Source organism: Lepisma saccharinum, chromosome 12 (genome assembly GCF_977018435.1).
Source record: "Lepisma saccharinum chromosome 12, izLepSacc3.1, whole genome shotgun sequence".
NCBI classification, from domain to species: Eukaryota; Metazoa; Arthropoda; class Insecta; order Zygentoma; family Lepismatidae; genus Lepisma; species Lepisma saccharinum.
In genome coordinates, this window is record NC_139240.1 from 62,620,631 (window position 1) to 62,640,524 (window position 19,894).

A 19,894-nucleotide genomic window follows, 5' to 3' on the forward strand; every position below is an offset into this window, starting at 1 on the left:
ATATTAAATATTGTAACTAATTTTACATAACCACAAGGTAACCCCAAAGTAGGTTTCATACAAAGTATTTTAAGTTTGCTGGAGGAAAAATAAATTTACCACAATTAATTATTTAATCCATTGCCAAACATTTCAGTTGTATAATATTGTGCTTTTCCATTGACTGTAATTTCGATTAATGGCGAACAGTGGCGGCAATTGAGTTCCAAAACCGGGAGGGGCGGCAAGGTGCCAAAACGGGGAGGGCAAAGACAGTATATTTTCCTTTGCAGAGAAGGTTTACCATAGTGCGTGGGTTAATAGTGGCGAAAAGCCCTCAATCGCCGCCACAGATGGCGCACTTGCTAAAAGGACCATGTAGGGAAATGCAAATATGTAAGTTATGATAACAAATGCATTTAAAATTCACGAAGCAACAGGGGAGGAGAAAAATAAACCTGAAAAATGAAGAAATATGTTTAAAAAACGGCAAGAAATACTTACAGCCAAAAAAGAGGGGCCTAAAATGCAAAAAGAAAAATAAAGAGAATGTTTTCTGGTTGTAACTGAAGGGAAACGAACTACTACGTGCGTTTCGCTGCCCTTTGTGCGCCTGACGGCGGCCGCCCAGGCGCCAACTCCCGTCAAATCGCGTATGATATATCCGCTATGAAAACCGCTACTATCAGGTTTAACAGTGTTTTCAATGCTCAGAAGAAAAAAGATGATTTTTCCTCAACTTCCGAGCCATAATGATTATGCTAGCCGTGAGTTTACGCGCCAGACCTTCGTTAGCCTGCATGAATGCAGTCTTCAGGATGTACTGTATCTGATAGAGATATTGAAATGTGGGTGTCTTCCGGAAAGGTACTTCCGAAATTAATTCATAATTCAAGTGATTTTTTAAAATGTATTTTCCATTGAGAAAGGCCTAAGCCAATTGCTTATTGCAAGAACCATCTCAAAAAGCACGAAATAATATAATCAACAAGAATTTCGTCATTTTGAAGTCTCAACATCACCAGCCACAACTTCGTGGAAGGAAACTTAGCACCCTACAGAGTAAAATGTGCAACAAATTACTCAGCCATATCCAAAAAGTAAAAGTTAATTTAACAGATAAATAGCATTATTTTTTTCCCCCTATTCTATGACGTTTTGTGTAACAATTACAGGCAATGAGCTTCATTGCCCTGCGAAACTGTTTCGGACATGAAGCTTGGCAGTGTTTTTATGCCCCGTTTGCACACCATGGCTTGTCGAATTTCTATGAAAGACAGCATTTTTTCCAGGACACTTTTTTTTTTTTACTTAACTAATAAGCATCGACGGCGCCAGGATTAATCATCTAGGGGTGCGACGTTGAAAATAAAGAAAACATGAAATATGCATGCATGTTTCAGCCACTGAAACAAACCCCAATGAACTTTTTAGTAGGCATCTGTGATATGTTAATGAAACTGAAGAATACTAGCGACTTGCTTAATTTTCGCCTAATTTTATCACAACAACGACGTTTGCAAATTTGAAAAGAACAGCTTGTTTAAGGGAGGCCAATGACATATATGGACGACTGGAGGATTTTTTCCATGGAGAGGCGAGCAAGGCAAGGTAATTTTCCACGGAGAGGGGTCGAGGTATATTTACCCCCTCTAATAGTGTGTTGCTCACTCACTCTAAAAAAGAAATCATTCAGTTTGAAGTTACCATGTTCCTGCAACGCTCATAAAATAATTAACATAAATGACCGAGACTGAATTGTACACTTTTAGATGGACATCCCTTGTTTTAAGTCCACTTTATGCACACACAGGCTAATCGGGACTGGACCTACACAGTGACGGCGCCAGCCTGAAATAACTAAGGAGCTACAGATTTCGGAGTCAAATTCTCCGGGGGCTAACTAATACTGGCTAAAAGGTATTTACTTAATATATTACTAAGGTACAATTTTACCGCTGGCATATTTTACAATCACAACTCAAGTTAAATTGATGAGATGTTGCATTTTGTTCCATCATATACAAAAGTACTTTTAGGCACGAATCTTTTATGTCAAATAAAATGCAATAAATATATCGTTTCTTTTCCTAAGCCATTATTGAGTGGAATAATATCAGAGACTTACTATTCATGTGAAGAGTACAAAATACACCATAGAAACTGCACTCATTATCAACTCGCTGGATGTACGTATAAATACTACACATAACACTATTTCTATGTTTATAAACAGTGTGACTAACTTTTTTGAGAAAATGAGCCACAGCAAGAAACTACGATAAGATACGAGCATGTCTGTTTTTATGAGCAGCCACAACCTTTTTTAAATCCAAAGATTTTGCAAATCTTCAAAGGACAGAACAGATAGAGCACTCATCCTCTTGTCACCAAATCCTTTTCGAAGGTTTTCCGCAAGCAACCGTTGATGGGGGTCTGAACATTTTAATAACACAAAACTTATAAAGTTCGTAAAAGGAAATTTTGAATGTTCCAATCGTTGCAAGCAGCTGCTGAAGGTCTTTATTTCGGCTTCCTTTCTGCCTCATAGTGTGCCATGACTCTAAACTGTCCAAATCACAACAGTATACGGAGCGTATAAAGATAGTACCACTTTTCTGAAGCATGAAAAGCTACAAACGTAATAAAGTAGGCATCAAATAAGCAAAAACACCCTTGAATAGAAAGTATATCAATAATACCATTTCCTCTTCCATGATGAAATATCTTCCTTTTCTTGTTCAACGACTGGAATTCAGAACCTAGGGCTAAAAATGGGGGAGATGTGAGAAATATCGTCCACTTAGGACGTGTCACTCACAAGGAACAAAAATATTTAACTACAAATTCACCTTCACTATACGAGACAAATATATTGACATAAAATCAATGATTATGTGCAATTGCAACTCTTGCACTGGGCATTTTGGTTCGAGAAGTGACTGCTGAAGATTATAATTTTATTTCAGAATATATTATTCTCTGAATATTGATCAGAATTGGATCAATAGTTTTACGAGATGTACTTCAAAGATTGATTCTTCTACACTGAATCAAATTTGGCCACTTTGACGGTGCTGCAGAAATTATTTTCTAACATCACAAATAATAATTCGTTAGCATGAAGGCCTAGACCTGCGAAGAAAGAAATCGCCCATGTATGCTGATTTTTGCATACGATTGGATTTGTATTAAAATCCACTATATGCGCAGAAGCTAATTGGGACGAGACCTACAGCTTATAGTGGAATCCAAGTCTCTTAATAATATGTGCCTCCACCGGGGATCGAAACCGACATCCCTTAATTTGAAGGCAACAGTATTGCTGCTAGATAACCAGGGCGGGAGGTCCAATTATAATCTTTCCAATTCTTCACATTCAAGAATTAGTTACTTTGTGTACTCTTTGATTTGTAACGTCGCATTTCTCCCTCTTGAATATTTGAAACTATACGAATAGATATAACGATGAAAACAATCGATAACGCCCGTACAATTGTTGGTACTTGAATGAGGAACTAACAAACAGAAAACAAACTTGACGGCTCTTTAGATGTTGAACGTTGTCCTACGTATAAAAATTAATTTTTAACATCTGTTAGACCTATTCCGAAATATAGCAATACCATTTGCGGAGGCTAATATTATTAGCCTAATAATGTACACGTTTAGCTGCATATGCCAACAATTAAAGAACAATCTTACAGCCACTGAATACGTCGTCCACTTACGAGGCAGGAAACAGATTTCGTAGCAAGTTTGGCACTCATGATGGCCCATTACATAGTATCAAATGGTCAGTGGCCAGTAGCCACTGCTATTTATGGATATCTACATCTACCCCCTGCCCTTGATTTTAGAACACATCGTTTTAAAAGTAACTTTGCGATCTAACCAAACTAGAAATTGTACTTGCCCCAATTCGGTCGAAATGCGTCTACCGTACTACAAAAATGTATGGGGGCTGAAGCCGGTTTTGGGGGCTTCAGCCCCCCTAGCCCCCCTGTAGCGCCGTCCCCTGGACCTGCAGTTTTAAAATGGGATCCGAACCACTGTGCCTCCACCGGGTATCGAACCCCCCTGGCGCTGCTCCTGCTGATAAGTCTAGGAGTGGCTTTTCATTTTTTTAGCAGGAAGTTTAAATTTGCTAAGTAAATGTATCTCATGTATACATGTAGACTTTTCCTTTTGCGCTCGTGGGGTGGACATGGAATTTAGCACACGTGTATGTACGCGCACAAACACGTAAGTATCAAGTACGTGTAGCTGTTGCACATCCACGCGCGCACATGCCGGGAGGTTTTTTTTTCTTTTACGAGAATCAGTGACGAGCCCGGAGACAAGAAATGCCCCTCCCGCCTTTTACCTACTTCCCCTCTTTTGGCTCGCGTAGTGGAACGATCCAGATGATTGTGCTGGTCGGGAGCTGTCTGTGTTTCACATGGGATTTCATCGTTGCAAGTTTTGACGGCCTGTTGGGCTGAGGATATCGCGAATGCGTACAGATATGAGACTGTTGGAAACGAAATGCCGAACATGAACATGATGTTTGGGCATTTCGTTTGGAAATAACGTTTACGGGAAGAGAGAGACGTTATGTTCATTTGCCAGAGTAGTATATCGAAAAGCACAATTCGTCTCTTCTGTCGTTTAGGTTGGAATTGCTGCGGACAACACTCGGATGCCACTTCCTACTCATGTAGGGGTTAGTTATCATCTTTGTGTTTAGTAAGACGTACGTGTCAGTGATTGCATGAATGCACTGAAGGATATACCGGAAACGGGCAATAACACAGAATTGTGCCAAATGTAACTTCGTTGAAAGCAGAAAGCAAGATATTTTGGTTCGAGTGGAAAGTGTATGTGGAGTACTGCAGTGTGTTTGGAGAAATGTGCACGGGGGAGGGGGGAATCATGAGGAATCGCTTTCCTTATCATAATTGATTATAATGCAGTAGAAACTCGATTATAGAGTTGAACTTAAGTACAATATGGTTATTAAAATGAAGGTAAACATCCGAAATTAGCATAATGGGACTTTCTAGCTATATTTTCAGCATCCACATCGTAGTTTGATGCATAACGGGTGTTTCTAACTTTGGATTTTGGAGACTAGGAGCCGATCGAGGAATACTTGGGATCGAAAATTTTTCTTTTGCCCAGTTTCTGCTTGTTAAGATATAATGACCGCTTGTCGAAAGTGTTTTGATGATCGGAGAGAGCTGTATGCGGTTTTGCACGACATTTTTGTTCATCTAACTCTTTCAGTTTAGAAAATTCTTATTCTAACAAAATTTCGGGAAAAGATGTTTGTACATCAGATAACTTGTCCAACATATGATGTAAAGTGCCTTCCATAATATTTTTCAGGCTTCAAAACTAAATTTTTGTAAACAACGTATGTGATTATAACAAGTAAGAGATTTGAAAAATGTAATACATTAATTTTACATCTATAATAACAAAATTTAAAATATTTTATTATAAATATTCTATTAATTAATGATTACTCAGTGAGGAGTTTCCATAATTAAAAATTTAATATCATCCATGCAACCCAAATTGTATTAATAATGGGAAACAGTTTTGCTGCAAATGGAGAATTAGAATTTGATTATGTTATAGAAAAGTAATTCAGTTCCTACCCTAGTATCTACATTTAATATTCAACAATTTAGATTTAATTAAAGTCTCCTATCTTGCAAAAGTCGTCTTATGATTATTGATGTTCAGTTTATTAATACAAAGTAACATTATCCACTTACTTTGTAACAGTTAAATCATTATTACTACATCTATTATCCTAATTTTAAAGAAAGTTTGAAATACTAAGGGAAGTAAGCAGACTTTGGAATGCTCAAAAGCAATACTGGAGCATTCAAACTTGTTCACCTGGTGATGTGCATTACCAAGCTCAATGGCAATTCAATTGCAGTTTTGATCACTTTTAAGATATAATTATTTGAACTCTAAATTTCATCCAAAGGAAGTTTGGAAATGAGAAGGAAAACATTAATTTATTCTCCACACATACACACAACGTATTTAGTTTGTTTCTGAAAGGACCGTGGAGGATTAGTCTGCCCAGATTATGCAATATTGGTAATAGAAAAAAAATTCAATCAAATGTAGGGATCCTTCAATTTTCCCTTTAAATTTTTCAAATAAGTTATTTTCTTCTTTTATTGTGGTATTTTTATCAATATTTGTAGCTCTTAATTAATTTTTCTACTTGGGTGTTATGGAACAATTTGGATAAGAGAAATTCATGTGCATTTTAATGCATGTCTGATGAAGAGAATGCATGTTCTTAAATATAAAAAATGGATTTGCTTGTGACAAACATTAAATAAGAGAAAAAGTTTACATCTGAAATGTTACATAAAAAAGTGTGTTTACTTGCTTGTGACAAGCATAAATTAAAAGAGAAATTCCACAATGCAACCATTATGTACAAGAAAAATTATTAGACTTGAAAACATACAAGATGTGAAATGATGATGTGGAGCATGTTTAGGCAAGAAAAGATGTTAATTTTGAATTTTCTTATGGAAATAAAGTTTGTATGTTGTGTGTTATTGCTTCTGTAGAATTATGTTAGTTTAAAAATTGTTTAATGTGACTTTTTTATTTAGTGTTTTTTTTTTTTTTTTTCAGATGGCTATGTTAGAAATTGGTGTTTTGTATGGAATGGAGTCAGGCGATGAAAGATGAAGGAAATGGAAGCACTGAGCAGCTTAGAAACACTCTCTAGTCATGCAACCTCACAACATTCCACACCTGGTATGTGGAAAACTTGTATAAATATTCCCTGTAAAGTTAGCAATATTCTTTGAATGCACCATGGGAATATGAAAGTGGTGTAATCAGCAACATTTTCTGTTTTTGTTATCTCCAAGCACTCGCTTGATTTGATTAGATTTCTTGTTTGTAAGTTCACTTTATGCACAGATAGGCTAATTGGGACTGGACCTACAGTTTAAAGTGGGATCCGAACCACTATGTGCTTCTACCAGGTATCACACCCAGGACCCCTCGATTACAAGGTGATGACGTTACCACTACACCATCGGAGAGACCAAAGTACTCAGTATTGAAATGATGACCAAATATACAAACGAATAGAAGGTATATTTCTTTAGAGACTGAGGAAGCGTTTTTATTAACAGTACAATATGCAGGGATGAGCATAATTAGCCAGGGTGCCTTACCAGTCATAAAAGTAAAGAAATAAACAAGTAGGTCAGGAAGTCCATAAAAAGTCGAGAGATTATACTTGTGGTCAAGAATTTTTGGTCTCACCATGAGTGATTCAGTTTATTTTACTTCACTTTTCTACCCCTTTTGGCTAATCGCAAAGATGAGAATGAACGGTGGTAAGATATGATGGATGACAGGACAATAACAAACCCATAAGGATGACAACACAAGCCCCACATAAGATTATACTTACCGTAAGTCTATATGCCAGTCTTGTCAAATGCAGTCCAGGCTGCATTAATAGATTAAGCAAGTCTAATTCTCTTTGATAAATACAGCTTCAGTTTTCATCTTAACTGTTCTTTTGATAGAGGTTTTTCATTGAATACATATTTATATTTCCGTAATTCTAATTTCCAACTTTACCCAAGTAGGATTAATAAATAAAGGTTAAGAAAAACTAAAAAGAAGTCGTGGAAGAGTCAAGAATTTTGGATGTGTTGTTTTTTGTAGACACCCTGTTAACTGATGATTTGAAAATAGCAGAAACAAAAGGACACATATCACTAGAGCATATTATGTAAATTGAATAAATACTGCACTTTTTGTATATTAATACAAATATACACACAAACTGATACAGCGTGGCTACTCGCTGGGAATTTGAAAAATTGCAACTTTTAATAATCAAAATCTCATTGAATTTGTACATATTTATAAATGCCTTCAGGCATGTTTTTCACAGTTTGCTGCATGGAAAATAAAACGGAATTCAGTCAGTTTGCTTTGTTAGTGTCCTTTGCAGAACAATCTACCTGACAGACGGAAGATTATTGCAAGATAAGATATCTTGAAGTTGATTAGGTTAATTTTAGTTTTTAATTCTTATGCAATGTACTGTAACATTTGTGACTTTTGTTTGTAGATTAATTTAAAGTCTGAATATGTGAAATGTCAAATTTAAACTCTGCACTTTAAATTAAATATTTATATATATATATATATATATATATATATATATATTTATTTATTTCCCCCTCATCAATATATACAGGGTATACACAAATGAATGGTGCGGTTATAAATGTCAATAAAAATTTTATTTTCCAACTTCATGTGGTTGCAGCAAACACTGTTAGAGGCGGATGCTGTCCCAGTTTTTTATATGCGAGTTAAAATTACAAGCCTTCAATGTGGGCTCCCCTGGTCACACGACACACATCAACGCGGTAATCAAACTTGTTCCAGACATGGTGTAACATGTCCTGCACTGCATACATTATCCGATTACGAAGTTGGCATTGGTTGTGCATAAACCCTATCTTTGATAAACCCCCATAGAAAGAAATTGCACGGCGTAAGATCCGGGGAACAAGGGGGCCAAGGGAGAATGTTATTTTTTTGTGGAAAATCCTTACGTGATTGTAATTGTAAAAGATTGTAATTTTAACGCATATCAAAAACTGGGACAGTTTCCGCCTCTTAACAGTGTTTGCTGCAACCATGTAAGTTGAAAAATATTTTTTTTATTGACATTTATAACTGCACCATTTATATTTTTATATATATATATATCCCTGACATTCGCTACAAGACTCGGCGGCAAGCGGCCCAGCTTCAGCGTTTCTCTTTCCCAGTGAACGGGTCCGCAACAGTCGCATGCTACAGTCTGTTTTTTTTCGCTCTGTTTCCCTTTCTGTTGATGTTGCAGACTGACGCCAGTATAATCCTCCCTTGGAAGTTGTGTTGTGTCCGTGTGTTGAAGATTGTGGCGTAATATGGCACCAGAAAGTTTATATTACAACAAAGGATTTATCTTTTCGAGTGTTACTTCGGAAAAAGGAATTGTGGAGAAGTGCGACGACGTTTTGCAATGAAATTTCCTGGTGTTCCCGTTCCACATAGCACCACTATATTAAACCTTGTAAAAAGTTTAGAGTAACAGGGTCAGTTCTGAATAAAAGTGGAAAGAGAAACCAACGTGTACTTACTGATGAAAAACTCTATGAGATAGGACTAAGGTTAGAACAGTCTCCTTGGAAATCTATCCGCCGCCTCTCACAAGAAACGGGTGTTTAAAAAACCACAGCATTTAGAGCCGCTAAAATTCTTAAATTTAAGCCCTACAGAGTGACGATAGTGCATGAATTACAGCCAAAAGATAATGCGAGTTGTGTGAATTTTTGTGACTGGGTTTTACAAAGTGTTGCCGATGGCGTTGTGGATCCTAAATTCATTATTTTCACAGATGAAGCATGGTTTCACTTATATGGCCATGTTATAACTCAAAAAAATAAAGTATACAAAGTATATCCACACACCATCCATGAGTTAAAAGAGAGTATTGTACGAGAAATCGGGAGAATTACAGTAGACTAACTTGCACGTGTAAATGCCAATTTCCTTCGGAGATGCCAGGAATGTGTTGCAGCAGAGGGACATCATTTTCAACACCTTCTGTAGTAAAGGTTAGTACACAATATGAAAACTGTAATTTTAATAGCCAACTCTAGCGAATGTCGCGAACCCCGTTCACCGGGAAAGACAAGCGCTGATGCCAGGCTGCTTGCCGCCGAGTCTCATACCGAATGTCAGGGAGTGCTCTGTGTATATATAACATTTAATTGAATTGAATTAGAATTTTGGGATAGGATTATATTTGTGTGATTGGATGGGTGGTGAGAGGCTTTAGGTAATATGTAAGGTTCAATACAGAAAACATCTGCTTGTACCCTGGGATTTTTGGAAAGTTAGCCTTGAAAACCAACTATTATACTTGAATTCTATCAGGGTCCTAGAGGTGCCTGTCTTTCAATTGATCACCTTGTGATGATACATGGTATTTGAGTCTTTTTCTGAAGTTTTTAAGACCACACACTTCAAGATATCCTTCCGAATATTCTCAACTGCTTGCTTGATAAGACTCAATTGTGGGTAGCATTACAAGGACATGTATGTTTTGAAATGTTACATAAAAAAATGTGTTTACTTGCTTGTGACAAGCTTAAGTTAGAATTAAAATTTAACAATGCAACCATTAGAGTACTGCATCAGACCCACTTTTGCTCGCTCAAACTCGTTCGAATCTCCCACGCTCGAACATACCACACTTGTAGTGGAATGATTGACAACGTTCCATATTTCAGAGCCTAACACGCAGCACTGTCAACCTAAAACCCATACATGGAAGGAAACCACTCTATGCAATTACAATTCTAAATAATCATTTCAATATTATGTAAGACTCAAATACAGCCCATATGAAAGTATGAAATATCTACAGACCAAAACGTAAAATGGATAAGATTGCTGACAGACCTGCCTAAGCAATTACAAATATCGTATGACAGCGCAACAAGTATGTGTACATCATTGTTCACTTACCGAAAAGGATAATCATGTTCTGCGAAATAATAAAATGCAGTTATAACATTCAATCGAACATCATTTCAATGTAAAAATAATCGTAGAAACATAAAATTTCAGTCTAGGTAGTTTCAGCCCATAATCATCTACTTCATTTTCACATATCTCGGTAAGATACACAAAACTGAATTTTTAACATGGAGATGATGACTACGTTCACTTATTTTTCAATTCCACTTTGTCTTTATCTTCACGATCCATATTTGAGGGCACACTACCATAGACAAATCACGGAAATACGTCTACTAATAGGGTTCGAGAATTCGATTTTATTTCACTCGTTCTGTCTTTTTGCACTCGAACAGAAGAACTATCAATTCTGGCACACTAAGCGTTGCCCATGCAAACTAAAGTATTGTCACCTGGATTATTGTTGACTTAATTTTAAATATGGCTTCCACAATCATTACTAGTTTTAATACATATTTTTCTCAAAATAGAACATTAAAATACTGACCAAGGCAGAATTTATAGTATAAAAAGTATATACACTAAAGAGGTATTGTTTCCATCCTCTAACAGGGTCTTCTTCAGAGGAATATTCACAATAGAAGCAATGTTGCAATGCTCATATTAGAAGGAAGAAAATTTAAGAGGAGTCTTTCCTGATATTAAGAAAGAAAAGATATTCATTGAAAATCAGTGTAACCATAGTCACTAATTAACTACATCCACTGCTTCTTTGCAATAAATGCTACCTCCAAGAAGTTCATACTTGCATCTTCCATCACTACCAATCGTTTTGAATGTTTTAAATGAGGTGGGGGACCCGGGTTCGATTCCTGGGATGGGTAATCTCAGGTGGGAATTTTTCAGCCCTTATCCCTGAATAAAGTGGCTATAGGGGTTCACTTAGCCTAAAATAAAATGGGCTGGAGCATGGTGCTGATAACATCACCTCTAAAAATGATCGAGAATGTGTGGGGCTCTAACCCCACATCTCCCCTAAATGTGCCTTCATGGCATGGTGCGATGTGCATGGTGAACTTTACCTTAAATATTAGGATTCTATGCTTTGCGTATGGGACTTGTTCAATGCAGAAAGTAAAGATTTCATAAGCCACACGATTGAAAAGCATAGTTCATGTACTTTTTCTATTAAAAAGTTCCAAGTCTACTAGTTTGTGTTGTAATGTAGCACATGGATTGACAAGATATTCATAGCTAGATGCATGTCACATTATTTTTTTCTTACCATATTTGAACTTTTTAAAAAAAGGCCAGCCTTTTTTCCTACATTGATATTTATTTCTGTCAATCTGCTTGCAAGGAATTTGTATTTCATATAGTTGATGCGCAGCGGAAGACACAAAGTGATAAGATCTTATAATTGTTAGTTTTAAAAAGTGTAGTGTTAAAGTGAACAGATAAAAGGTGCGTTCAATAAATAACCGGAAAAGTAGTATAAAAAATCTAAAATAGTACCATGATTGTTATTTTGTGAAGGCATCTGTAAGCTATTCATAGCTGGGGCTAGCATGCCTGCCTTGTGCACGGGATGCTAGGAAACAGAGTACAGTGCTGACCACATTATCTCACATACCCCTGTCTAATTAGCATGCAGTTCGCCAGATGGCAAACAAAAAGTGTTTTGTGTGTGTGTGTAAAAAGCATGTGAAATTATTCACAACCAACTTAGCAAAATAATTCAATTTGGCCCTTTCTTAAGCAATAATGGATCCCACTTTAAACTGTAGGTCCAGACCCAATTAGCCTTACTGTGCATAAAGTGGACTTAAATTAAAACTCCAAATCAATCGATCTTAAGCAATAATGGAGTAATATAGTTTTTTTTTAACATAAGACTTGTCCAAATGATTGACATACGTGACATCACTAACCATGAATTGTAACCAATATATTAAATCACAGTAAAATCTTTTATGTAATTTTGCAGATGAGCTTGCAAGCAGGTACAGTTATTTTCGAAAATTTTAAGAAATATGTCCTCTTTTCACTTCACAAGATATGGCAACCCTGTTTCAGACATTGCTATCCTAATTTAGGATTATTTTTTCATTGGTTTTCTGAAGTTGTCCTTTATTTTCCAGGCCTCCAAGGGAAAAGATCATTATTTAATTTTAGATTAAAGGAAGGGGAGGGGGTTAATCCCTATTAACTTCTTTTTGTTAGTTTTTGATGTCTTGTGTCGAAAAGGGGAACACTTCATAGGGAGCAAGCAATCAGTGATGAGAAAGGTAGCTGTTGGTTCCATTTTCTACTGTTGAACGTCAGGATAACTTTTTTCTGCACACCTCCATGCACAAATAGGGATTTACATAGCAATTGATAATGTTCCCTCACATTTGCTTTACATGATGACTTAATGGAATTGTTATTTTATTCCAGATGATGGAGCTATTGACTCTGTACAAGGTGAAAGTCCTCAAGAGAAGCCTTCGGTTTTGTGTACAGAGGCAGAACATGCAGTTTCTCTGGTAAGTTTCAAATGCTACTTTTTGCACTTGAATGTTTAATTCATTTCTATGCCATCATGGAAAATTAATAATCATGTTGTCATTATTAAGAACATTAAGTTGTGTTAGTCGCGGTGGCTCAGTCAGTAACGCGTCTGACTACCATGCTCAAGGTCCCAGGTTCGATCCCCGGCCGGTTCAAATCCGGGAACTTTTCTAACATTGGTGCCAACCCAGCGTCGAATAACATGGGTACCTGGGGGAAACCCTGGGGAGTAAAGGTGGTCAGGGGCATGATGCTGATCACATCACCCTCCCATCACGACCAGATCAAGAAAGTGTGGGGCGTTACCCCCACACACCCTATACGCCTTCATGGTGTGGTGCTAAGCATAGGGGAGCACTTTACCTTTTTTTTTTTTAGTATAAACTAAACAGTTACATTGATTTTTGTATGTCATAAATGTAGAAAATAGTAAACAAGTTGAATGAAATAAGCATAAATTCAATTATTATTAACCAGATTGTAAAATAGTTTTGTGTTTGTGTGAGATTGTCTGAAAGGATACTACATGCTCATATGAAGGAAGGAAAGACAACCTAAAAGTAAAGTAAAGTGCTCCCCTGTGCTTAGCACCACCCCCTGAAGGTGTATAGGGGGTGTGGGGGTAACGCTCCACACTTTCTTGATCCGGTCATGAGTGGGAGTTATGTGATCAGCATCACGCCCCTGACCTGACCGCCTTTACCCCCCAGGGTTTCCCCCCAGGTACCCATGTCATTCGATGCTGGGTGGGCGCCGGGGCCGCTTCCAATGTTAGAAAAGTTCCCGGATTTGAACCGGCCGGGGATCGAACCCGGGACCTTGAGCATGGTAGTCAGACGCGTTACCGACTGAGCCACCGCAGCCTAATATATTTGTTATCGGAATATAAAAATAACATGATTTAAGTCCTGGTATAGATATTAATTTAAACAGATTGCTAGACTAACAATACACAGATGAAAAGAACTTGTAATAATCATAAAGTTTGGTAAAATATTCGACCTGTTTCATCAGCTTATTACAAACATGTTCTGACAGTTGGTGTGTGTTTAATGCCTTAATAGAGGAATGCTGGTAGCATCACAGTCTTTCAGAGTTTTAAAGAAGAACTTCCATAGTTTCAACATTGTTTAACTTTGACAGTGCTGCATTTCTTCCAATTTTTATCATGTTGAAGTTTAAATGATGCAATTTTTTTTTGTTGGAACTCCATGTAAGCTTCATGCATATGTTCATGAACTTGCAAGAATTTAAACACCTGTCCTGTCAGCCAGTCAGCTTTTATATGGAATTGAGACAAGTGTGCCTTGAATCCAGTAGCAGGAAAGAGAAAAGAGTAATTTCCAAATTAATCTTCATGATATACAAGAGTTGGATAAAAAGTAATGGCAACACTGCTGTCCCGTGAAAGGGGCGAGTCACAGCGCCACAACCGTTTCGTGGTTGATAAAGGAATGTCAGACGAGGAAGTATAGTGAGTGGGGTGCGATTGTATGTTATTCAGTCAAAAACAGCAGTGCTCTGAAGCAGAGGATGAGAGTGCAAGCACTCTAACAACATGTTTAGGCAAGAAGAACAACGTCTCTTAGGCAGACGGTCAACGCAGCCTACAACTGCACCTTCTTGAAACACCACCTTCGTCTCGCATTAAGAAGGAAGCGACAGCACGTTCTGGCACGGTGTCCCATCATCCTGCTTGACAATGCAAAGTGTCACAGTGCGAACACTGCATAACTGGTAGTGGGAGGTACTGGAACATCCGCCGTATTCACCGGTATGAGACCGTGTGATTACGACCTTTTTGCCAAAATGAAGGAACCACTGGGCGGGAAGCACTACGACACGCGCGAAGCCATCATACGTGCTATAGGGCGGTCACTGCGGGACATCGACAGAGATGGACGCGCTTACGGTGTACGATGCCTTTCATACATGTGGCAGAAGGTCGTAGAGATGGGGGGGGGGGGGGATTACATTGAAGGAATGTAACACGTGCTCCTCTGCCAATACAGTCAAGTAGCAATTATACCAGTGTTGCCATTACTTTTTATCCAACCCTTGTAAATTCATGTTACGATAAATAAAGTCACTACACTACACTTGAAATGTAGTGTTGGAATAATTATAGTTAAAATCACTATACTACAGTGGAGAAAATGCCCTTATCATTGTATGCTAGCTTAAATGTGCATCTCTTGTAGTTTTCCTATCTACTATGCTTTGTTGGCTGACAGTACATTTGAAAGTTTGCACAGAGTAATGGATATGGCAACTCTGGGTCCATAAATTGATCTCACAAGAAGTATGATATCAATATCTGGAGTGAAATTAAGAGGTTTTCATACTTCATATAAATTTCATGATTTCACATGTTTCTCATCTGTTTTTTGTTCTTACATAAAATAATGCACCCCATGAAGTAACAGGGTGGCTACTAACTTTGAGTTCCGGTGAAACCGTGAATTATTGGGTCCAGGAATTCTGCGTGAATTCTAAGTTAATTTTTGCCCATAGACGTGAAAAATTGCAAATTTTATTAATCCAAGTCTCCTTGAATTTATACATTTTTATAATTGCCCTGAGGCAAGTTTTTCACAGTGTAGGTTTTATTTTTATCGAGGAAGGAAAAGAAAGCTGCAGGGACAATATTCTTAGTGTCTTTTGCAGAACAGTTCATCTCACAGACGAAAGATTATTGCACTTGTGTTTGAATATAGTTCGAGTCTGAATGTGTGGAATTGCAAATGTAAACTCCGTACCTTAAATTGATTTAGAATTTTTGGATACATTGGAATCACACATACCCTTTATGTTGTTAATATATTTGTGTGTGCATGTGTGTTAATGGTAAGATTCGTAATACGTTGATGTGGAGAAAACATCTGCTTGTATACCCTTGAATTTTTGGAATGTCCACTTTGAAAACCGGGAATTATACTTTAATTTTATCATGGTTCTAGAGTGGCTAGCTACCCTTAGTAAGCTATATGAGAAATCACAATCTATTAGGGCTGGGGCATATTAATCGGTACTGGATCAGCAAAATGACAGATAATTGTACCAATCTGATGTGTCTATTGGATACAAACATATAAGCTCTATTGTGTACTTTTTAAAAAGTAAATGTGTTAATAAGCAGCTTCTTGTGCATTGCAAGAGCTTGGTTAAATTGCTAACATATATTTATTAAGGAGGCCAATGAACCAATTGAAATTTTTATATGTGCACTTTATAGTTATGGGTCAAATTTTCATATCAGCCCATCCTCACAATTTATGATTACAAATTTATAGTTCTTTTTTACATATATGGTAATTATAAATGATTAATTTAAAGTGAAACATTTCCAAAACTCTTAATATAATATGTGTGTGTTAATCATGAAACTAAAGAACACATCTGAAAGTTTAATTTCTCATATTTGTAATCTTGGCACCTGCCGACAGATGGCAGCACAAACTTAGTTTCCAAAATGGCATCTATGGAGCAGAAAGCATTCTGTGTTTTGGAATATGAGAAGTGTTTTTGTGTTATTACCCTATAGCGTGCATTCCAGAGACAGTTTGCAACTGCACTGCCTGGTCACCAAAGCATTCTGCGATGGCATCGGCAGTTTAAGGAAACTGGTTGCCTGTGGAAAGGTAAAAGCACAGGATGGCCAAGTGTTGGATTGGGCGATGTGCTGAAGATGACTTAGCACTTTTTCCATGTCCTCCTAGATCTCCCGACCTATCGGTTCGTGATTTTTTTTTCTTTTGGGACATGTGAAAGACACAGTGTGTGTGTGCCACCATACCAACAACTTTGGGCTGCAGGATCGCATTACAGCTGCGTTTACAACCATTAGTGTGTGTGGGGTGAACTAGACTATTGCATAGATGTGTGTCGTGTGATGCAAGGAAACACATTGAACATTTGTGAAAGTATGTCTGAAACTTGGACAGTTTCTGTTTTTTTTTTTCATGTATCATTCTTTATTGTATGTGTTATATATTTTTTTAATGCAGCCCTTTCAAACCTGATAATCATTTATATTTACTCTGTATATTAAGTCATAAAAATGCTCTAGTTTATACAAATGTTGATTTTTATCTTTTACAGCCACTGAAAGAGCCAGATGATGTCCAAAATAGGGATGCATCAAATAAACCCACTGCCAATATTTGCCTACCAGGTTCTGATGCTGAAGTTCCCATTACTGCAGCATGTGAAGACCTCACTAAAACTCATGTGGACCACATCTGTCACCCTTCAAACAGTGGCTGTTCCAAAACCAAGAAGACTTCACATGAACATGGGATTAGTATGTCGTGCCTTCTAGATGGAAGTGTGGCCAAGGACTGCCCGAAAAGACAGGAATGTCTCGAATCTTCCAAGCAGACTCAGGTTAAGGACACTGAAAGTGTTTCCTGTACGTTTCCTTCAGGAAATGACAGCAGCGGTTCGTCACCGGATAGTCAGGATGCTGATCAACAAAAGACTGCAACAGGTGGCGCAGATTTGCCGAAGTGCTCCGGTGCAAAAAATGATGTTCCTTTAATTGGTGATGCATTTATCGAGTGTGCGAACTCTCGGTTGAATGATGAACCTTGTGCCATGGACACTGTGACAGAATCGTGCGTAAGTGAAGATGCAGAGGTTACAAGCAATGATACAGCTAAGGATGGTGTGAAGTCTGCCAATTGCGATGCTCAACCGAAAGATGCTCCAAAAATTGCATTGAAGTGCTTAAGCGAAGACAATGATAAGTTGTGTATGAATGATGTGATACCAAGCTTCAGCACTGTGGACGATGGGATTGTGTCTTGTGGTGAGTCGTACGATGAAGGGTATGCAACATTGAATATTGACATGGGATGTGAAAGTGTAGCCAGAGATGAGAGCTCTTTGCAGCAGCGGCTAGACTCGTTTGACTTGTGCATGATGGATGGTGGTGAACCGAAAGACTCGGATGGAAGTGCACTTTCGTTTGGAAAGAGCAGCGACGTTGCCGAGCCCAACAATGTGCCAAGTTGGTGTGGAAGTGCAGAAGTTCTGAAAGATTTGCCCAGCACAAATGTGGATTTGAGAGCGAAATCTGAGGTGGAATTCAACTTCGATCTTTCAGTTGTGTGCAAGGAAAGTATTGAAATGCTTGCGTCGGATAGCCAGAATGAGCCTATCTCGGAAGAGAATAAAGAAACAGTGTTGCCAGTGCCAGAGAGTGATGAGGCAGCAAGTGAGACGGACAATGTTGCGATTAGCGAGTGTGTAAGTAAAGATTTTACACACATGATGTCCGCGGAGAATTTTTCTCGAAATGTTGCTCACAGTCATAGTGAAGATCAATTCAAGAGTGACATTTTGAGGATGGACCAGGTTCTTACAGTTGCCAGTGTGTTCATTCCAGAGAACAGCCTGTGCTCTTCATCTGCCATACATAGTGGGCCAATTTCAGAGTTGGGGTGCAAGTCCGTGGACCAAGATGGACTAAACTGTGTATTGAATGCAGAGAAGTGCAATGTGTCTGCGTCGAGTAAAGATAAGACTCAACTGAATCATGCCAAAGAGACAGTGGACAGTGATTGCAGTGTCCAAAGAACTAGTCTAGAACATGGAGACTGCAAACAGAGGGTTGCCTTGATCGACAGTGCTTCAAGCATTTGTATTACTGCGGAACTGAGTGATAAGTTACCAAAATGCTTATCTACATGCGATAGTATTCCCAATGGGAAACATTCAGTGGTCGAGAACATGAATGAAACACAAAATCATGAAACAAAATGCTCAGTCGGTGAAAGTGGTGCTTCAATATCTGTTCTGAGCAATACCAAATGTGATAAGACTGATAACGTGCGTGAACTAAACTTAAATAAAGTGCCCGCCATTTCTAAAGAGAATGAAAGCTCGGAAGATTTGGAGATTGTAAGACTTTGCCTAGATTCTTGTGTGGATGTTTGTTGTCAGATTGAACTCTTGATGGAAACAGTGGTGCAAGAGGACTCTTTGAACCCACTGCAAAAGTCTCGTGAACATCATGATCAATGTTCGCAAAGAAACTCTGAGATTAAGACCGTAAGTTGTGAGGAAATGTTCTTTCCATGTGGGGGCGTGTGTATAAATGATGTTCATGGAGGGGAAGTGGCATGTGCCAGGATGATAGATGCTGATGATGAATTAGGCATGTGTTGTGAAGACAGTGATAAATGTGAAGACGTAAGTGTTTGCAAGAGTGAAGATGTTAATGCCATGAAAAACATTACAAATAATCCCTCGCCGCCCACAGTGTCTTCAAGTACTGACGAAATTAAAATGAAGAAGGAATCCAAAGGTAAGTAGAGCCAACATATTTAGCCAGATTATTTAAATTTTCAGAAAAACAAAAAGCTTTGTGTAAGTTTACCCCAATCATTGCACTGTACTATGGTGTAGAAGCAGGGTCCCACATTTTCTAGAGCTTAACTATACATGAGATGTCTTCATTCCTATCCACCCAGACTTGCTCCCATCTATCCTTCATTAGGTGCTGGGTGATCCCCTGAGCCACAGTATGCAGCTACAATGTCAGAGACACTGAGCCTCCCATGCTTTGGACGGCGGCTGTGGGGAGACATGCATTTGATCCTGGGTTCAGTTTCTGGGAATTTTTGATATCGTGAGGAAATTGGAGAGCTACGAGTGAGTAGCGTAATCCGGTCTCGAAAATCTCCTATAACGGCTGGGGGTTCAACATGCTGACCCCACGTCACCCCATTATCGGATGAAGAACTCCAACTCCACACCTCTAGGTAGGATTGTGGAGGGAGACTGGCAGTTGGGAGATAGACCAAGACCCTTCAAGGGCTGT

At 38.2% G+C, this 19,894-nt stretch overlaps 1 protein-coding gene across 1 annotated transcript in view; it reads left to right on the forward strand.

The window, feature by feature from the left end:
• Nucleotides 1-19,894, forward strand: part of LOC145996358 (uncharacterized) — a 188,661-nt gene that overhangs the window by 105,798 nt on the left and 62,969 nt on the right. The window contains exons 3-5 of the mRNA XM_083132789.1: nt 6,637-6,762; nt 12,955-13,043; nt 17,170-19,378. Of these exons, the coding sequence (XP_082988915.1) occupies nt 6,690-6,762; nt 12,955-13,043; nt 17,170-19,378 (2,371 nt within the window). The 5' untranslated portion in view covers nt 6,637-6,689. The remainder of the gene's footprint in view (nt 1-6,636; nt 6,763-12,954; nt 13,044-17,169; nt 19,379-19,894) is intronic.